Raw genomic sequence first — 19,026 nt, forward strand, 5'->3', positions numbered from 1 at the left:
GCATTCTCCAACACCTAGCTTCAAAAACTATCAATAGTTTTCCTATCCTGTGTCTTCAAAATCTTTTTGCTTCTATAGAATAGCCAAGGAAATACCATGATTTGATAATTCTGATCACTATAGATATAGACACATCTCAACATTTGAATCTCTTTTCCAAGATCTTCATGGCTACCAAGATCTACCAAGGTCTATCAAGGCCATCCCTACTATTACAGTCTAAGACTCGAGGCTATAAAAATAAATTTTTACTTGTCTGTTAGGCAGCATGGAGCCTACACAAGCTCATTGGCTTCCTTGTTCAAACTTTCATCACAATTAGCTCCTTCAATTTTACTCCCTGTTTACTTTAGCTAGACGAGCTATTCCCCATGGTTGGTGCTATGAAGTTTCTCTCCAGACTTCCTCGGCTCCAGGCTGCCGGTCTTCCTACGTTCCCTTGCAGATTCAACAGTCAAACCACTCATGCATTTACATCTCTGGCTAACTTAGATTCTGAGCCTCGAGACAGAGATTTGCCAGAATATTTTAATTTTGCAAGCGACGTCCTTGATAAATGGAGCCAAAGAGAAAAGGTAAGGTTGCATTAAATTTCTTGAGAATTTCTATTCGCTTTCCTTTTAATTCTCTGGTAGTACAGTAGTGGCCAAAGTTGTGGAAACCTTTTGGGAAAAGTGTATTTTTGAGGTTTGATGGCTAATAACACCACTTTTTTTTTTGGAGTTTCAAGATAATCCTATTCCATTGCTGGAATGGCCTGGGACTAGCCCAGACCTTAACCCAATTGAAAATCTATGGAGCCGACTAAAGAAACTGGTTAGTCAGAAGCGACCCAGCAATAAAACCCAGTTAATAGAAGCCATCATTCCATCTTGGTTTCACATGATAACAGCTGCAGAACTCAAAGACTTGGTTCCCTCCATGAGAAGACGTTGTAAGGCCGTAATTCATGCTAAAGGTTACCCAACTAAGCATTAACTGACATGGGGATAATTTTCGTGTATCTCGTTTTTTCTATGATGATCATTTGTGTATATCTCATTTTTTCTATGTGTTTCACTTTTCTTCTTTATACAGCAACTGCTATTCTAATAGCAAATCCTTCATAAAAGTTATTGCATTACATCCTTGATTCAATTATCTTTCCACTGATATACAATTTTAAGGTACTACTCCAAAAAAAAAAAGTGGTGTTATTAGCTAGTTTTAGAAAATACACTTTTCCCAAAAGGTTTCCACAATTTTGGCTACTACTGCATATAGAGAAAGAATTCAACTTTAAGGCGACTCTGACAATTAATCGTAGTTAATTCCGGCTGTTATTTTAATCATTATACAAATAGTTCTCAACTTACAGCCATTCATTTAGTGCAGTGTTTCCCAAACTTGGCTATTTTAAGATGCATGGACTCCCAGAATTCCCCAGCCAGTATGCCTGGTTGAGGAATTCTGGGAGTTGAAGTCCATACATCTTCAAAGGGTCAAGTTTGGGAAACACTGATTTAGTGTGACCACTTGAAATTACAATGGCGCTGAAAAAGTGATTTACGACTGTTTCTTGCACTTGCAACCGTTGTAGTGCCCCCATGGTCACATGATCAAGATTGGCAGTCGGCATATATTTATAACAGTGATAGCATCCCGGGGTCACATGATCACCATATGCAAATGATTAGAATTTTCCATTGCTAAGCAAGACAGTCGTTAAGTTAGTCGCACCAGATTTTACGACCTTCTTTGCCATGGTTGTTAAGGTCATCCTTGCATTTGTTAAGTAAATCATGCAGCTGTTAAGCGAATTTGGCTTCCCCCCCCCCATTGACTTTGCTTGTCAAAAGCCAGCTAGGTGGCTCACAAGTGGTGATCACATGACCATCGTAAATATGTGCTGGTTGCAAAGCGCCTGAATTTTGATCAACCGTCATCACTGCAAAGATCAGTTGTAAGTCACTTTGTTCATGGCCATTGTAACATCGAACCGCCACTAAACAAATGGCTGTAAGTCAATGGCTACCTCTACCTATCAATACCATTCTACCATTGGTCCCAAGTAATCCAGTAAAATTTATTGAGCGCTGCAGTGGCCTAGAAGTGAAGACACCCGTCTCCCACTCAGAAGGTTGAGAGTTCAATTCTAGGCAGTGACTGATGTTTCTCTATCAGATGCAAGGATACAATATCTGCTGTGAACTCCGTGTAGGCGTCAGGAAGGGCATCCGGCTAGCAAACGCTCAGCTCCATTCTCCAAAGGGATTACAGGGTTGTTAAAAGGAAAGGAAAAATGCGGTAAAGATTTTCTGCTCGGTCAGACTTTCAAGACCAGGAGACCGTTCTTATCTCTGAGGACGTCCGTAATATCATTTCTCCTACGTTGTCTGCCAGGAAGGGAAGAGACCTTCCAATCCAGCCCTCTGGTGGGTCACAGAGAACGATGAAGAGGTGAAGTGGACCTTTGAGGAGCTGAGCTACTTATCTAGGAAAACTGCCACTGTGCTCTCAGAGGCCTGTAACCTGCGCAAGGGAGATCGACTCCTCATGATACTTCCAAGGGTCCCCGAGTGGTGGCTGCTCAGCTTGGCTTGCATCCGAACAGGTTAGTCCAAAGGGTGCTGATCAGGGAAAAAATCCAGCCAGTTCTATACCAGCGGCTGCGGGAGGCTCCGACCATCCACGCGGACGTCATGACTTCACCTTTTTGTGACATTTTAAGCCTCTACTACTTCTACTCTACTCTACTCTATTCTATCGATTCCCTCTCTTCCTTTTTTTCTCACAGCAGGGGTGAAATGCTCCCGGTTCAGACCGGATCGCCCGATCCGGTAGCGATGGCGGCGGGTGGTTCGGAGAACCGGTAGCAAAAATCCCTGCCCCCCACCCACCCACCCCCCACCATGCCCAGCTGAGCCGCACGATCATCAGAGGCTTTTTTTTTTATTTTTTACTTTTAAAAGTATTTTTTCTACAACCTCTTCCAACGAAAAAATTCTTTTAAAAGTAAAAAAAAAAAAAAAAAAAGCCTCTGATGATCGCGTAGCTCAGCTGGGATCGTCAGAGGCTTTCCAAAGCCTTTTTTTCTGCGGCCTCTTGGCCGAAGAGGTGGTAAAAAAAAAAATGCTTTGAAAAGTCTCTGACGATCCCAACTGAGTTGCCTGATCGTCAGAGAGGCTTTTCAAAGCATTTTTTTAAAAAGCCTCTCTGACGATCCCAGTGGAGTTGCCTGATCGGCAGCGGCTTTTCAAAGCATTAGAAAAAATGCTTTGAAAAGTTAAAAAAAAAAAAAAGTTGGCCACGCCAACCTAGTCACATTACCACCACCACCACCACCAAGCCATGCCCACAGAACTGGTAGTCACAAATTTTACATTTCACCCCTGGTCTCACAGTCCTTTGTTCTGCTTTGCCAGGCATTGTCTTCATTCCAGCTACAATCCTTTTGACCGCTCCAGACATATTATACAGACTCCAGCAATCCAAAGTCAGTTGTATTGTTGCCAACGAGGCTACTGCGCCGTTTGTAGATGCCGTGGGGTCAGAATGCAGCTGGCTGAAAACTCGGATCCTGGTTTCCAAGACCAGCAAAAGGGAAGGTTGGCTGAACTTCCATGATTTGCTACAGTGAGTATCCTTCCTGTTGCTTCAAGACCTTTGTGATACCAGGAGATATCGTCTATAAATACCGTGTTTCCCCAAAAATAAGACCTCCCCGGATAATAAGCCCTCCCCTGAGAATTAAACTCCCCCCAGAAAATAAGCTCGCCCCAAAAATATTTAAACGCATGCCCAGTCAGTGCCTGCCATTTCCTCTGGTTAGGGTTAGGGAGACAGAGCTGGAAATCAGGTAAGACAGCAAAAGGATCCCTGTCTTGCTCCACATGCCCCAAAATAATAAGACCTCCCCGAAAATAAGGCCAAGCACTTATTTCAGGGTTCAAAAAATATAAGACAGAGTCTTATTTTCGGGAAAACACGTTATTACCCATAGATGATGAAAATCCTGGCATTTCTGTCAAATAGTATCTAAATGCACAAGCTTTATTGTGTACAGGTAGTCCTCGTATGTCCATTTCTACTCCAATTCAGAGATTTCTTGGGCTAAACTCCATTTGTTGCTTGGCTCTGCTAACCTTCTCTGCTTCTAAATATCTATGGAGCTTCTCAGTCATCCAGGTCATGTGTCAGCGCTTCGACGCTGGCATGGAGAGCAGAAGGGAGAGAGAGATAAGCTCTGAACTTTTGCCTGCTAAATCCCTTTGAAGTCGGGTTGTCGTGGAAATGAAGGGGGGGAGACATTCCTGGGAAATGACGAGACAAGAAGTCTGAAGAATGACTTGGAAGATAGCCAATGAGAAGCAGAGATTTGGGGATCGGAAAGGGAGGGATTGGGGGGCAAAAGGTCAGTCTTGTCTGCATCGAGTCATGATCCGGTGGCTGTGCTCAATTAAAGAAAAGATTTCCTTAAAGATTGGCAGTTTGGAAATTCATTTATTTTGAGATAGCATCGAAGTCTGACATCATGGTTGTCTCAAAGATGCTTTTTTTGCATTCTTTTGGAGAGTCGTTGAGGCCACTTGTACGTTTGTCTGTGTCCTCAGGGTCACCCTAGTAGTGCAAATCAGGGGCGGGCTTCAAAAATTTTAGCAACGGGTTCTCCACCCGGTTGCTGAGTGGGCATGGCCATGGTGGGTGTGGCCTAGTCGGCCTCCTGCACCATGGTGGGGGGATGTTTTTGCCCTCCCCAGGCTCTGGAGGCTTTTCTTGAGCCTCCGGGATGGCGAAAACAGACTCCCCAGGCTCCGGAGGCCCTCTGGAGGCCAGAAACGTTTCGGTCCCTGCACTTACCTGCATCCAAAACAGGTTGCGTGGGGACTCCTGGGAGGGGAGGGGTGGGTGGGGCCCAGGAGCAGGTTTGGGGATTCTCCAAACTGCACAGAATCTTAGCTAGAGATTCGCCCGAACCCCCAGCACCCCACCCCTGGTGCAAATGGATGTGGAGCCTTCTTGGAACTGCTGCAGATAAACCTCCAAGTGGCCTCAGTGCCTCTCTAAAAAGAATGCAGATGACCAGATTTATTTGCAAGGAATATAAACCCTTCCATTCCCCACCATCCAGTCAGAGCTGAAGAAGCTTCTTGGATGAGAAGTAAAACGTCTTCAAAGAAAAAATAGATAGTTCGGTTGCCTCTTGAATAAAGTACCTTTGGAGTTGCCCTGCTTCTGTTTTGCAGAGCCGCCTCCGACCGGCATCAACCTGTTCAGACGAAGAGCCTTGATCCGATGACCATCTACTTCACCAGTGGGACCATGGGCTACCCCAAAATGGTGCAACATTCCCAAGGCAGTTTGGGGTTTGGGCTGGCCACTACTGGAAGGTAGTTCTATGGGTCTGCATTTGACCGACTTCTATATATTTCTTCATGGCTTGATTGATTGATTGACTTACAACCCATTCGTTGGTTCCAAGTTGCAAGGGTTCAAAGTTACATTAGCCTCAAAAAAAAGATGCTTTACAAACTGTACTCGCATTTACGACTGTCGTGGTACCACATCTGTAGTCACGTGATTGCCATTTGGGTGCTTTGCAACCAGTTTGCATATATGACCGCTTGTAGCATCCAGTGCAGTGGTGAAATCCAATTTTTTTTTACTACCGGTTCAATGGGCATAGCTTGGTGGGCATGGCAGGGGAAGGGTACTGCAAAATCCCCATTCCCATCCCACTCTGGGGGAAGAATATTGCAACATCCTCATTCCCACCCCACCCCAGCCAGAGGTGGTATTTGCCGGTTCTCCGAACTACTCAAAATTTCCACTACCGGTTCTCTGAACTGCTCAAAATTCCTGCTACCGGTTCTCCAGAATCTGTCAGAACCTACTGGATTTGACCCCTGATCCTGTGGTCACATGATCACAACTTCTGCTATCTGTACTATTCTGGGCAATTTTCAATTGCAGCCTTCCAATACTCCTTGCAGCATCCTGATTTGTAAGATATTAGAGAATGAACCACTGCAGGATTAGCTGCAGAGAGGACCAGAAATATAGAGGAAGTCCTCAACTTACAACAGTTCGTTTAGTGACCGTTCGAAGTTACAACGGCACTGAAAGAAATGAATTCCGACCATTTTTCGCATTCATGACCGTTGCAGCATCCCCATAGTAATGTGATCAAGCTTCAGAATCTTGGCAACTGGCTCATATTTATGACGGTTGCAGAGTCCCAGGGTCACGTAATTCCCTTTTGCGACCATCTCAACAAGGAATCCAGATTCACTTAACAACTGTGTGACTAGCTTAACAGCTGCAGTGATTTACTTAACAACTAGGGCAAGAAAATGGGGCAAAATTCACTTAACAAACATCTTGCTTAGCAACAGAAATGTTGGGCTCGATTGTGGTCTTAAGGCGAGGACTACCTGTGTAGCATTTTCTGAATAAACTCGCGGCTTCTGTGACCTGATCCCTTTCGAGAATGATGACCCCTACAATGGCTGCTATAGTTTGAGTCTTAATCATCACTATCTTCTTTTAATGACCCCATAAACCCTTGCAGGGTGGAGTCTGGTCCACTGAATGGAGCTGAGTGTTTTACTGGCCAGATGCCCTTCCTGTCACCAGTGCGGAGTTTATTTTTTCAGCAGATATATTCTCATTGTGCCCAGAGAGAGAAATATCTGCCTCTACTTAGGATCGAACTCACAGCCTCCTGATTGTGAGGCGAGAGTTCTACCTCTAGGCCACTGCACCACTCTATAGTTTGAGTTTTAATGTCATTCACAGAATATCTACTGGTTTTTTTTATTATTATTAACAGAGAATGGATGGGTCTGACTTCTTCGGACATTATGTGGGGTCTTTCTGATCCTGGCTGGATAAAATTTGCCATAGGATCTTTCTACTCTCCTTGGAGCCAAGGATCGTGTATATTTCAACATGGTTTTCTCCAGTTTGATCCCAAAGTAGTTTTGGAGGTAAGAACTGAGGTGCCTTATTTGAAAAGTCCCATACAGATAGTCAATGATTGTTGTGGTCCACCAGCAGCCTGCAGAGCTGGCAGAGGAGTTGGACAGTGAGGTGGCGGGGGAGAATCATGGGCCAGTCCTGGAGGCTGGGGAAGGCCCGGACAAGGGCTCTGCGTCAGAGGCAGAGATGGGGCCAGGCCCATCCGGGAGTGATGCGCGGACTCCGGAGCCTCCAGAGGCAGATAGCAGAGAGGCAGAGGAACAGGAGTCGCCTGTTCCTAGTGCACGCATGCAAAGAGCTGCCAGAAGGCAAGAGCAGCTAAAGCAAAAAGGACGACTCGGGAGTAAGGCCAGGAGATGATCGGCCCTTCCCAGAAGGCTTAAAAGAGCAGCAATGGCTCTTGGGATCTTTGCAGGAAAGCAACGTTGCTACATTTGTTCTTGTCAGCTCTCTTGCTTCTGAACTTTTGCCAAGAAAAGAACTTTGGCAGGACTGAGCATCGGGGAGGCTGTTTTTGCCCTCCTGGACGCTCGAGAAAAGCCTCCGAAGCCTGGGGAGGGTAAAAACGCCCCCCCCCACCATGGTGCAGAAGGCTGACTAGGCCACACCCACCATGGCCATGCCCACCCAGCAACCAGGCAGAGAACCCCTTGCTAAAAATTTTGAAGCCCACCCCTGGTTATTTGCATATGTATTACTCAATTATATTTCTCTATGCCCACTGTCAAATCTCACTCCATGGTATTAAAAATGGCTTCCTCCCTTTTACTCAGACCCTTGCCAAGTATCCGGTGACGACCTTTTGTGGCACACCAACCATATTTCGGATGCTGCTCCAACATGATGTTAGCAGGTACAATTCATTTGCGTAGGGAAAAACACAATTTTGTGGTGCTTTAGCTCTTGTGCAATTTTGTATCACTTTTGGAAGATGTGAAGGACCGGGATGGGGACAAAATACTTATCCCAGAGAAGATCATATCTGTGCCCTTTATGACTTTATGGTCTTCAAATCCCAGAGCATGGCTGACTCAGGAATTCTGGGAATTGAAGTCCACAAGTCATGAAGGGGGCATCTTTCCCCATCCCCGATCTATGTCGTTGCTAACAAATGACACCAGCTTAACGGCATATAAGGCAGTGGTGAAATCCAGATTTTTTTACTACCTATTCTGTGGGAGTGGCTTGGTGGGCGTGGCAGGGGAAGGATATTGCCAAATCTCCATTCCCACCCCACTCCTGAGGGAAGGATACTGCCAAATCTCCATTCCCACCCCACTCCTGAGGGAAGGATACTGCCAAATCTCCATTCCCACCCCACTCCTGAGGGAAGGATACTGCCAAATCTCCATTCCCACCCCACTCCTGAGGGAAGGATACTGCCAAATCTCCATTCCCACCCCACTCCTGAGGGAAGGATACTGCCAAATCTCCATTCCCACCCCACTCCTGAGGGAAGGGTACTGCCAAATCTCCATTCCCACCCCACTCCTGAGGGAAGGGTACTGCCAAATCTCCATTCCCACCCCACTCCTGAGGGAAGGATACTGCCAAATCTCCATTCCCACCCCACTCCTGAGGGAAGGATACTGCCAAATCTCCATTCCCACCCCACTCCTGAGGGAAGGATACTGCCAAATCTCCATTCCCACCCCACTCCTGAGGGAAGGATACTGCCAAATCTCCATTCCCACCCCACTCCTGAGGGAAGGGTACTGCCAAATCTCCATTCCCATCCCACTCCTGAGAGAAGGATACTGCCAAATCTCCATTCCCACCCCACTCCTGAGGGAAGGATGCTGCAAAACCTCCATTCCCACCCAACTCTGGGGCCAGCCAGAGATGGTATTTGCCGGTTCCCCAAACTACTCAAAATTTCCGCTACCGGTTTTCTGTCAGATCCTGCTGGATTTCACCCCTGATATAAGGGTAGTCCTTGACTTGTGATCACAATTGAGCCCAACATTTCTGTTGCTAAGTGAGACATTTGTTAAGTGAATTTTGCCCCATTCTACAACCTTTCTTGCCACATTTGCTAAGCCAATCACTGCCATTGTTAAATTAGTAACACGGTCGTGAAATGAACTCGGCTTCCCCATTGATTTTGCTGGTCAGGAGGTTTGTAAAAGGGACTCCGGGACATTGCAACCGTCATAAATATGAGTCCGTTACCAAGCGTCTGAATTTTGATCACATGCTGCAGCAGTTGTAAGTGTGAAAAATGGTCATAAGTCTCTTTTTGGGGTGCCATTGTAACATTCAACAATCACTAAATGAACTGTTGTAAATCGAGGTCAATCTGTAATCAATCCAAGTGATCCATTCTTCATATTTTGGAGTTCATCGATCTACTTGAAGATCCTTTCTCAGAAGAATATTGCTTTCTCCTTCTCTTCGTTCAGGTATAAATTCAAGAGTCTGCAGACTTGCTTGAGTGGTGGAGAACCAAGTAATCTAGAAGAGCTCAAAGTGTGGAAAGAAGAAACTGGGTTGGATATCCATGAAGGCTACGGGCAGACAGAAAGTGTAAGTTTGCAACCAGTTGTGTCTTTAATATAAATGTTCAGGGTGAAAAGGTGCACAACAGAAATGCGTGGAACTTTCCCAGATTGTTGTGGCCCACCAGCAGCCAGTGGAGCTGGCTGCAGACTCGGAGACAGTGAGGAGGTTGGGGTGGAACATGCGCCAGTCCTGGAGTCGGGGGAAGGCTCTGATGAGTGCTCTGCTTCGGAGGCAGAGATGGAGCCAGGACCATCCGACAGTTATCAACTACCTTCAGAGTTGGAGATAAGTGAGGCTGAAGAACATCTGGAGCCTGTTCCCGACGTGTGCATGCGCAGAGCTGCCAGGAGAAGGGAACAGCTAAGGAACAAGGGTCGACTCAGGAGTAAAGGCACAAGTGGACAGTGAATGGCCCCTCCCATAGGGAATAAAGAGGAGCGAAAGGAGAGGGGAGTTTGCAGGAGACAATTAGTTCATTTCCGAATGATTATCCCGAAGGACTCTTTACAACTATTTGGGACTCAACTGTGAATGAACAGAATTCACAGCTGTTGCAATAAAAGAGGTTTTTGGGACTACTTGTGTTTTTTACTGACTGAGGAAGCCTAGCTCAGAACTAAATAATTTAACCAAATAATTTGATTAAAAACAACTAGATACCTTCAGGTATTTATTTTTGACCCAAATGTATTTGTTTATGAAGCAGAAGAAACTCTGGGCAGCAAGCAAAAAATTCGTTAAAACAATAAACAATGTTGAGGCCCTGAAAAAATTCACATCCATCCAGTATAGAAAGTCCTCGAGTTGCAACCATATGTTTAGCGACCATTTAAAGTTGCAACGGCCCTGGAAAAAAAAAAAGAGATTTACAACCGGTCTTCACCCTTACAATGATTGCAGCATCCCCAGAGTCACATGATCAAAATTTGGATAATAAGTATAACTTAATTGCACTCCTATAATTTATCCTCACAGTCCATTCTATGCAGCACCGGAAAAGGGATGAAAATTAAACCTGGATTCATTGGAAAACCTCTTTCTGGCGTTGATCTCCAGGTAAGTCCATTTTGTCATGGATATCATCAATACAGGTAGTGGAGCAGTGCAGTGGCCTAGAGGTGGAACTCTCACCTCACAATCAGGAGGTTGCGAGTTCTCTCTCTGGGCACACTGAGAATATATCTGCTAAACAAAACTCCACAATGGCAACAGGAAGGGCATCCGGCCATTAAAACACTCTGCTAGCTCCATTCAGTTGCCCAGACTTCACGCCGCAAGAGATTATGGAGTCGTTAAATGAAGATGATGATAATCATCAATACAGGTAGTCTTCAACTTACAACCGTTCGTTTAGTGACCTTTCTGTCACTGCATTCTTTTATTTACCAGCTGAGCTAATTATTTCTGGACTGTCAGACTTTCCGTAGCTTGCCAACTTCTTATCAGTAAGCGACGTGTATCCGTATCCACCCACATTCCTTCACACTCCTTCCTTTGTTCTCTTGCCACGGAGGTGTCGGCTGCTGAGAAAGCAGCTGGCACGAACTATATTTCAAAATGTAACAATTACTTTTCTCAGTTAGTGAGGTGTTTTATTTTCTTTATAACAAATAAATGAGTTTTATTAGAGAATACTTTCTTCGGGTTTTATTTCAGAATATTGCAACTTGGAGAAGCCATGGTCCATCCTCTAATTAAATCAGGGTGATTGTCCCAGAGCCAAAAATGGGATCGATCAAAGCCCTGACACTTTCGCAGTTACAATGACCCTGAAAAAAGGAGCTTATGTTTATTTTTCACACTTAATAACCATTGCAGAATCCCTGGGCTCATATGATCAAAATTCAGACACTGGGCAACTGATTCACGTTTATGATGGTTGCTGAATCCCGGGGTCATATGATCCCTTTTGTTGCAACCTTCTGACGAGCAATTTAAAATGGGGAAAGGCAGATTCACGTAAGAGCCATGTTTTTAAGTTAACCGCTGCGAGTGATTCGCTTAACTCCAGTGGCAAGAAAGGTTGCAAAACGGGGCAAAACTCACCAACCAAATTGCTCACTTCACAACAGAAATTTGGGGCTCGGTTGTGGTCGTAAGTCGAGGACTACCTGAATTATAAGGTGGGAAAATTCCTTGGCATAGCATAACCTAATACCATGAGAATTGTGCATTACGATGAATCTGCTAGCCAAGGAGGTCCTGTCCAGGGGTGGGCTGCTGAGGGTTCGCGGGGGTTTGGGAGAACCTCTAGCTAAGATTCTGTGCAGTTTGGAGAACCCCGCAAATCCCACTCCTGGCTGGGCCCGCCCCTCTCACCCCGCCCCTCCCAGGAGCCCCCACGCGGCCTGTTTTGGATGCAGGTAAGTGCAAGGCACGCAAGGAGGCTCAGGGAGGGTGAAAAATGGGCCTACCGGAAGTTCAGGAAGGGCCTCCGGAGCCTGGGGAGGCCATTTTTGCCCTCCCAGAGGCTTGAGGAAAGCCTCTGGAGCCTGGGGAGGGCAAAAAAGTCCCCCCCCCACTGTGGTGCAGGAGGCTGACTAGGCCACGCCCACCATGGCCACGCCCACCCAGCAACCAGGCAGAGAGCCCCTTGCTAAAAATTTTGAAGTCCACCCATGGTCCTCTCCAAAAAAAAAAAAATCAAAATCAAAAAGGAATCTTGAATGACCATTTCTTTCTAGATCATTGATGAAAATAACAACCGTCTTCCTCCTGGAGAAGAAGGAGACATCGCCGTGAAGATCAAGCCGCAAAAACCTGTGGGTCTTTTCAGTGGTTATGTGGTAAGGAAGAACCCCCTCAAACAACAGAGCCAATTTCAAGAAGTAGAAGAGGTTAGGGGAGACACCCCCAGCCATTGTCCCTCAGCCCTAATAATGATTGTGGAGAAGCTACAGAAATGAACCAAAGATGAAGCTTCAAACGAAGCTTCGGTCCATCTCGGTTCCCAACATGGAAGTTGGAAAGCTACAACAAAGGTGACAATCGTTGGTTCCAAGACCACCCCACACCAGTCCACTTTGGGCATATCAGTGATATCGAGGTGGTGAACATAGGGAGATCTGATTGGATAATTGCTGACCAATGACCAGGGAGGTGGGGAAGAGTTTTGAACAGAGATGGTTGAGAACGTTCTACTTTAATGATCCTGTGGGTTTCAACAAGCTGAATGATGAGGCTACTATGGCCCACGCAGAGCCTATGGGGTTTCCACCCTATGATAATCCAGTGATGGATCACATTTCCAAGTGTGGCCTCACTCAAAGTTGTAGCCACCCAGGCAAGAATGTGAGGTGTGGATTGCCTGCTTCTTTGTCCTTAGAATGATCCGGAAAAAACCGCCGGTACCGAACGTGGGGACTACTACATCACTGGAGATAGAGGACTCATGGATGAAGATGGATACGTCCAGTTCACTGCAAGAGCAGATGATATCATCTTGTCTTCTGGGTAGACTTTGTTTGCTAATGCTTTGCAAGATATCTGAGATGCTTAATGCCAACAATAGCAATGGAAAATCTAGATGCATTCATAGGCCAGATACTCAATCTTGTACCACAATGATAGACTACCACCCCCATCTCCAAACACACACACACACCCACACACCACAGAGAGAGAGAGAGATTCCATCAACATGAATAAAATCAAAACTCATGGAAATGAGGTCAACAATTCCATCAGCACTATTAAAACATTTCCACCAATGAAGCGAAATTTTGAGATCTCCAAGGTGTGTACTGAGATTGGCTCTTTCCATTCAGTGACCTTCCAATTTCCATGTTCTACTTTTGGTGCACGCTCAGAGGTACTTTGGCTCCTTCAACTGAAGTATAAAAGCAAGTTCTAGAGAAACACATCAGGCACAATAACTTGCCAAAATCAAATGCTTCCTGTTAAATTTGGAAAGCAATGAAGTATTTTAATTCTATGTGGTAGCTCCCAGTATCCATTAACCTTTGGCCTATCAACATCTGGGTAGCGACTCTTCAGAGATCAGATTGGAGCTTTTGGCCTTCAATCTACAGAATCTCCCTTGATTTATGGTATTCTCCTGTTTAGATATCGCATTGGCCCATTTGAAGTGGAGCACGCTTTGATGAAGCACCCTGCAGTAGCTGAAGCTGCTGTTGTTAGCAGCCCAGATCCCATCAGAGGAGAGGTAAAGTGTCCATAATGCTGTGTGTTATGTCCTCTGGGTCAAGAGCCCAACAAGGGTGTAGAACATAATCACCCCAGGTCACCGAATTGCTGAGAATCCTTCAACACTCCTATGTGCCTTCTCATAGATGGGGGTAGATGGGGAACTCATCAAATTTGCAGATGACACCAAGCTGGCAGGAATAGCCAACACTCCAGAAGATAGACTTAAGATACAGAAGGATTTTGACAGACTTAAACATTGGGTGCTATCTAACAAAATGAAATATAATGATGAAAAAAGTAAGGTTCTACATTTAGGCAAGAAAAACAAAATGCACAGGTACAGTATATGTGGTACCTTAATCAACAGTAGTAACTGTGAGAGGGATCTTGGAGTCTTAGTGGACAATTACTTAAATATGAGTCAGCAGTGTGCAGCAGCTGCCAAAAAAGCCAACACAGCACTAGGCTGCATAAACAGAGCGATAGAATCAAGATCATGTGACGTGTTAATACGACTTTATAAGGCCTTGGTAAGGCCACACTTGGAATCCTGCATTCAGTTTTGGTCGCCACGATGTAAAAAAGATGTGGAGTGCAGAGAAGAGCAACAAAGATGATTAGGGGACTGGAGACTAAAACATATGAAGAACGGTTGCAGGAATTGGGTATGTCTAGTTTAATGAAAAGAAGGACTAGGAGATACATGATAACAGTCTTCCAATAACTCAGGGGCTGCCACAAAGAAGAGGGAGTCAAGCTATTCTCCAAAGCCCCTGAGGGTAGGACAAGAAGCAATGGGTGGAAACTAATCAAGGAGAGAAGCAACCCAAAATTAAGGAGAAATTTCCTGACAGTGAGAACAATTAATCAGTGGAACAACTTGCCACCAGAAGTTGTAAATGCTTCAACACTTGAAGTTTTTAAGAAGATGTTGGATAACCATTTGTCTGAAGTGGTGTAGGGTTTTCTGCCTAAGCAGGGGGTTGGACTAGAAGACCTCCAAGGTCCCTTCCAACTCTGTTATTCTATTCTATTCTATTCTATTCTATTCTATTCTATTCTATTCTATTCTATTCTATTCTATTCTATTCTATTCTATTCTATTCATCTGAGGCCATGGTCTCCCACAATTTGAGATTTCAGATTTCGTGACCAGTCTTCCTTGGCTTCTATAGTTTCTCAGTCAAGGAAAGTCTTCAGAATGGGTTATTTTATTCCATAGTCCACATTACAAAAGGGTAGAGATCACCTCGCACAAGGCTTATGCTGAGCACAGTATCTATTGAAGCAACAGCTCTCTTTTCCAGGGCTATTTTAGTCTATGAAGTTCTATGGGGAGCTCTCCAGGGTCCTGAAAATGACCAACTCCAGTTTCTCAGCCATACAATCAACCAGATGTCTTGGATTTGGCATTTTGATCCATCTATTGTGTCCTTCCTTAAAAAAAATCTGAGATAAGTAGATGTTGACATTTGATGGTGTTAGAGGCATCGTCGCAGGATGTAAGCTGTTTCGAGTAAAGTTGCTTTTTGCAATTGATTGGTGATGGTTATGTCAATGCCGATGGTGTTCGAGGAATGGCCTGGTTGTTTTGGGATTGCACCCAGGATACCTATCACTATTGGTATTATCATTTTTTAAAATCACTAACATTATTATTAAGCATTAATCCTATCGTACCAGAAAGCTACCCTTGCACAAACCTTAAAAGTCATTGCTAATCCATCTTCTTTTATCTTGACGTGGCTGTAGGTGGTAAAAGCTTTTATCATCCTAACGCCTGCCTACCAATCACAAGACAGAGAGAAATTAAGTGTGGAGCTGCAAGGACACGTGAAGAAAATCACAGCTCCATATAAGTACCCCAGAAAGGTGAGTCCTTGGCACAACAGGAAGTTTAGATCTTGTTTGGCTGGAACCATTGATAGGACCTTGAAGGTTGCTGAAGTGACACCATCTCCAAGGGTCATCATGTAGGCTCCAGCCTGAGTTGTGGGCTAACTCTATCTGTTGATGAAAAACAGATGGATGCTTTAGATCAGGGGTTAGCAACCCATGGCTCTGGAGCCACATGTGGCTCTTTCATCCCTCTGCTGTGGCTCCCTGTCGCTCAAAATATGCGTCACAACCGCCAATGTGCAATACCCACCGGCATGCAATTTATTGAGGTTTTCGACCCATCTTTTTTTTTTTCGGAGTTCAAAATGTTTTTGTTGCCAGCAGAAATACAAATTTGTTTTCTCTGTAGCAGTTCATTGATTGCATAAATGCAACATGCTATAGTTTTTTTATACATAGCATAAAGGTAAAAAAAATAATAATATATGCAGTACTATCTTCAGTTTAGAGATCAAAAGGGTTTTGTGGTTCCCGGTGTTTTCTTTTCTGTGGGAGACGGGCCTCCGGAGCCTGGGGGAGGCTGTTTTCACCCTCCCGGAGGCTCAAGAAAAACCTCCGAAGCCTGGAGAGGGTGAAAACGCCACCCACCCCTGCTGTGGTGCAGAAGGCCAAGTAGGCCATGCCCACCATGGCCACGCCCACCCAGCAACCAGGCAGAGAACCTGTTGCTAAAATTTTTGAATCCCATCCCTGGTAATGGTCCTGAAAATCGGGGAAGGGGAGGAGGAGGAGGAGGAGGAGGCAATGATCAGATAAGAGACAGCTGCCCCCCACAGAATAAATGGGGTGTGGCAAGCATCTCAGAAGGGACCATTCCCAGTTTCTTAGACTGTAAAGGCAGAGGAGGAGAGATGTACATTCCGGCTCGCAAGTTTCCTTAACGCAGCCTTAAGGAGCTAGAATTCCTAGTTTTCTTGTTTAGACAACCTTGAAGGGCTGACAGTTTTCTCTCTCTTTTTTTAAAAAATACGATTTCATTCTGTTTTCGTTAGATCGAGTTTGTTCAAGACCTACCCAAGACCATTTCTGGAAAAATCCAAAAGAGGTTGCTGAGAAAAAAAGAATGGGAGAAGGACTAATGGACTTCGGAACTAATAATGGACTTTGGGGGGAGGTTTTCTTTCTGTTGTTTTTAACTTTTGTAATGTTGCCGGAGTCAGCAGTGAGATAAGTGATCAGCTGGGTGACTTGGGCCAATCAACAGGAGACGGTGAGTTCTAGTCCCGTTTTAGGCATTTAAAAGCAGCTGGGTGACTTTGGATCAGTCCCTCTATCTCTCAGCCCAACCTACCTCACAGAGTTGTTGTTGTGGGGACTTTAGGATGAGGAAGTTGTGCGGGATATGTTTGCTGCCTTGACTTATTTGCAAAAATGATAAAGGCAGGATACAAATAAATAAATATTTAATAAATAAATACACATATGAACCAGGCAATTTACCATTTACCAAAATGGTGGGCAACCCACCCCATCATCATCATCATCATCATTTAATGACCCCATAATCTCTTGCAGGGTGGAGTCTGGGCAACTGAATGGAGCTAGCAGAGTGTTTACTGGCCGGATGCTGTCCCTGTCACCAATGCGGAGCTTTGTTCAGCAGATAGATTCCCACCGCACTCCATTCCCACCCCACTCCAGGGGAAGAATACTGTAAAATCTCCATTCCCACCCCGCTCCAAGGGAAAATTACTGCAAAATCCCCATTTCCTCCCAATCAACTGGGACTTGGGAGGCAGAGAATAGATGGGGGCGGGGCCAGTCAGAATTTTTACTACCGGTTCTCCGAACTACTCAAAATGTCCACTACCGGTTCTCCAGAACTGGCCAGAACCTGCTGAAACCCACCTCTGCTCTGAACTGTTATTAATTATATGTGAAGGTCTCAGCCACCAAAAAGTTGTTATCTGGAATATAATTTTCTGGCTACTTCATAGCCAGTAAGAGAGAAGACTGCTTCTGTGTTGTAACATCAGAATATCACCATTATGAAAATCCAGAAGTCTCCTCCTACGATATATTCTCATCTTCTAATATTTTAGTAGGCGGACATTTTCTTTACCCAGAAATTACAACATCGAACGAAGAAGATAGAAAAGCTTAATTAATGGACATACACAAGGCAGGAGATTCTAAACCCACTTCAAGAAAACACTGTTGTGGTCCTCAGCTGTGCTCTGTCCCAAAGAAATAAACCCTATTAGGGTTTAGCAAGGTGATTTGGTTCACACACCTGCTAAGACAAGCTAGGTCTGCCAGTCTGCCAAATCTTACTTTGTCAATCATGTTTTAGCTTAATCTAACGGCGGTTTGCCGTTAGAAAGAGGGATGCGGTGGTTCAGCGGTGGGCTAAGACTTTAACTTTAACTTTAACTTTTATTAGATTTCTATACCGCCCTTCTCCCAAAGGACTCAGAGCGGTGTACAGCCATATTAAAACACATATAATTTACAAAATTTAAAAAAACCATTAAAATCGAATATACAAAAAATTTGGCCCACAAATTAAAACTAACATACACCCATTTAAAATCCATATTCATGTTAGGCCAGCTCGGCTTGTTGAAATAAGCTTGTTGAAATAACAGAGCGCTGTTAATGAACTGTCTTAACAGCCTACCAGAATTCTAAGATAAGGTAATCACAGTCTTACTAGAGTTGGCAGAAAGCCCAGAAGCAGTTTTGCAAACACGAAAAAAGTGAACTACAGTTGTTCTCTACAGCTTGTTGCAAGTGGTATTCCTCCTTAAATAGGCGAAGGGAGTGGCTAATTAGCTCCAAGCCTTACTCTCGAGGAGACCTCCTCCTGAGGAGCCACTCCTGCCTTTGGGCAGCTCTGCGCGCCCGTGCATCGAGAAGAGGCTCCTCCTCTTCGTCCTCTTCACTTAAGGGAGCTTCTGGAGGTTCTGAAGGCCCTGGCTGAATCCCCGCCTCTGGCACCACATCTTCTCCAGCCTCCTCACTGTCCGACTCGAGCGCCGGCTGCACAGGCTGCTGGAGCAGCACCACACCAGCCTCCTTGTTGTCGGAATCAGCTACAATCCGCACAGGCCGCTGACAGGCCACAACAGGAGGCCTGCTAGGCACAAAACGGGGCACGGGGGGGGGGGTTGCATGTGCATGCATAGGGCAGGAGAGCCCGGGGTCACATGTGCCGGGATAGCGGGCGGACACGCACACATTGCATTATGGGTGTAGGCACACACTTTCGGCACACAACGACAAAAAGGTTAGCCATCTCTGCCCTATACAATTTCAACACATGCTTGCCACTTCGAAAAAATAAACGCATCCGTCTGGATTGGTGGGATATTACATTTCTAAGGCATCTCCAATGCCTCATTTACTTTTCTGTATCCCCATAAGCGAGCGGAGATGGCTTTTTCCGTGTAAATTTTTTCCCTCTATCGTTCCCTAAAATGAAAGTGCCATTTTCCCACGGAAGGGAATGTTGCTTCCATTGAAGACCTGGCTTTGTCTCTCCGCAGGAAACATCCCTGGTGGAGCATATCGCTG

The 19,026-nt window shown here is 45.1% G+C and overlaps 1 protein-coding gene across 1 annotated transcript; it reads left to right on the forward strand.

The window, feature by feature from the left end:
- The first annotated feature begins 371 nt into the window (after nt 1-371).
- Nucleotides 372-16,589, forward strand: LOC139325528 (acyl-coenzyme A synthetase ACSM3, mitochondrial-like). The gene is made up of 13 exons (XM_070955454.1): nt 372-575; nt 2,383-2,593; nt 3,405-3,615; nt 5,226-5,369; nt 6,812-6,968; nt 7,734-7,813; nt 9,363-9,486; nt 10,438-10,518; nt 12,147-12,248; nt 12,788-12,915; nt 13,528-13,627; nt 15,364-15,483; nt 16,503-16,589. The coding sequence occupies exons 1-13, from the start codon at nt 372-374 to the stop codon at nt 16,587-16,589; spliced, it is 1,749 nt and encodes a 582-aa protein (XP_070811555.1).
- The last annotated feature ends 2,437 nt before the right edge of the window (nt 16,590-19,026 follow it).

The sequence above is a fragment of the Pituophis catenifer genome, unplaced genomic scaffold, assembly GCF_029215685.1.
Source record: "Pituophis catenifer annectens isolate HBS135680 unplaced genomic scaffold, rPitCat1.0.hap2 SCAF_16, whole genome shotgun sequence".
NCBI lineage: Eukaryota > Metazoa > Chordata > Lepidosauria > Squamata > Colubridae > Pituophis > Pituophis catenifer.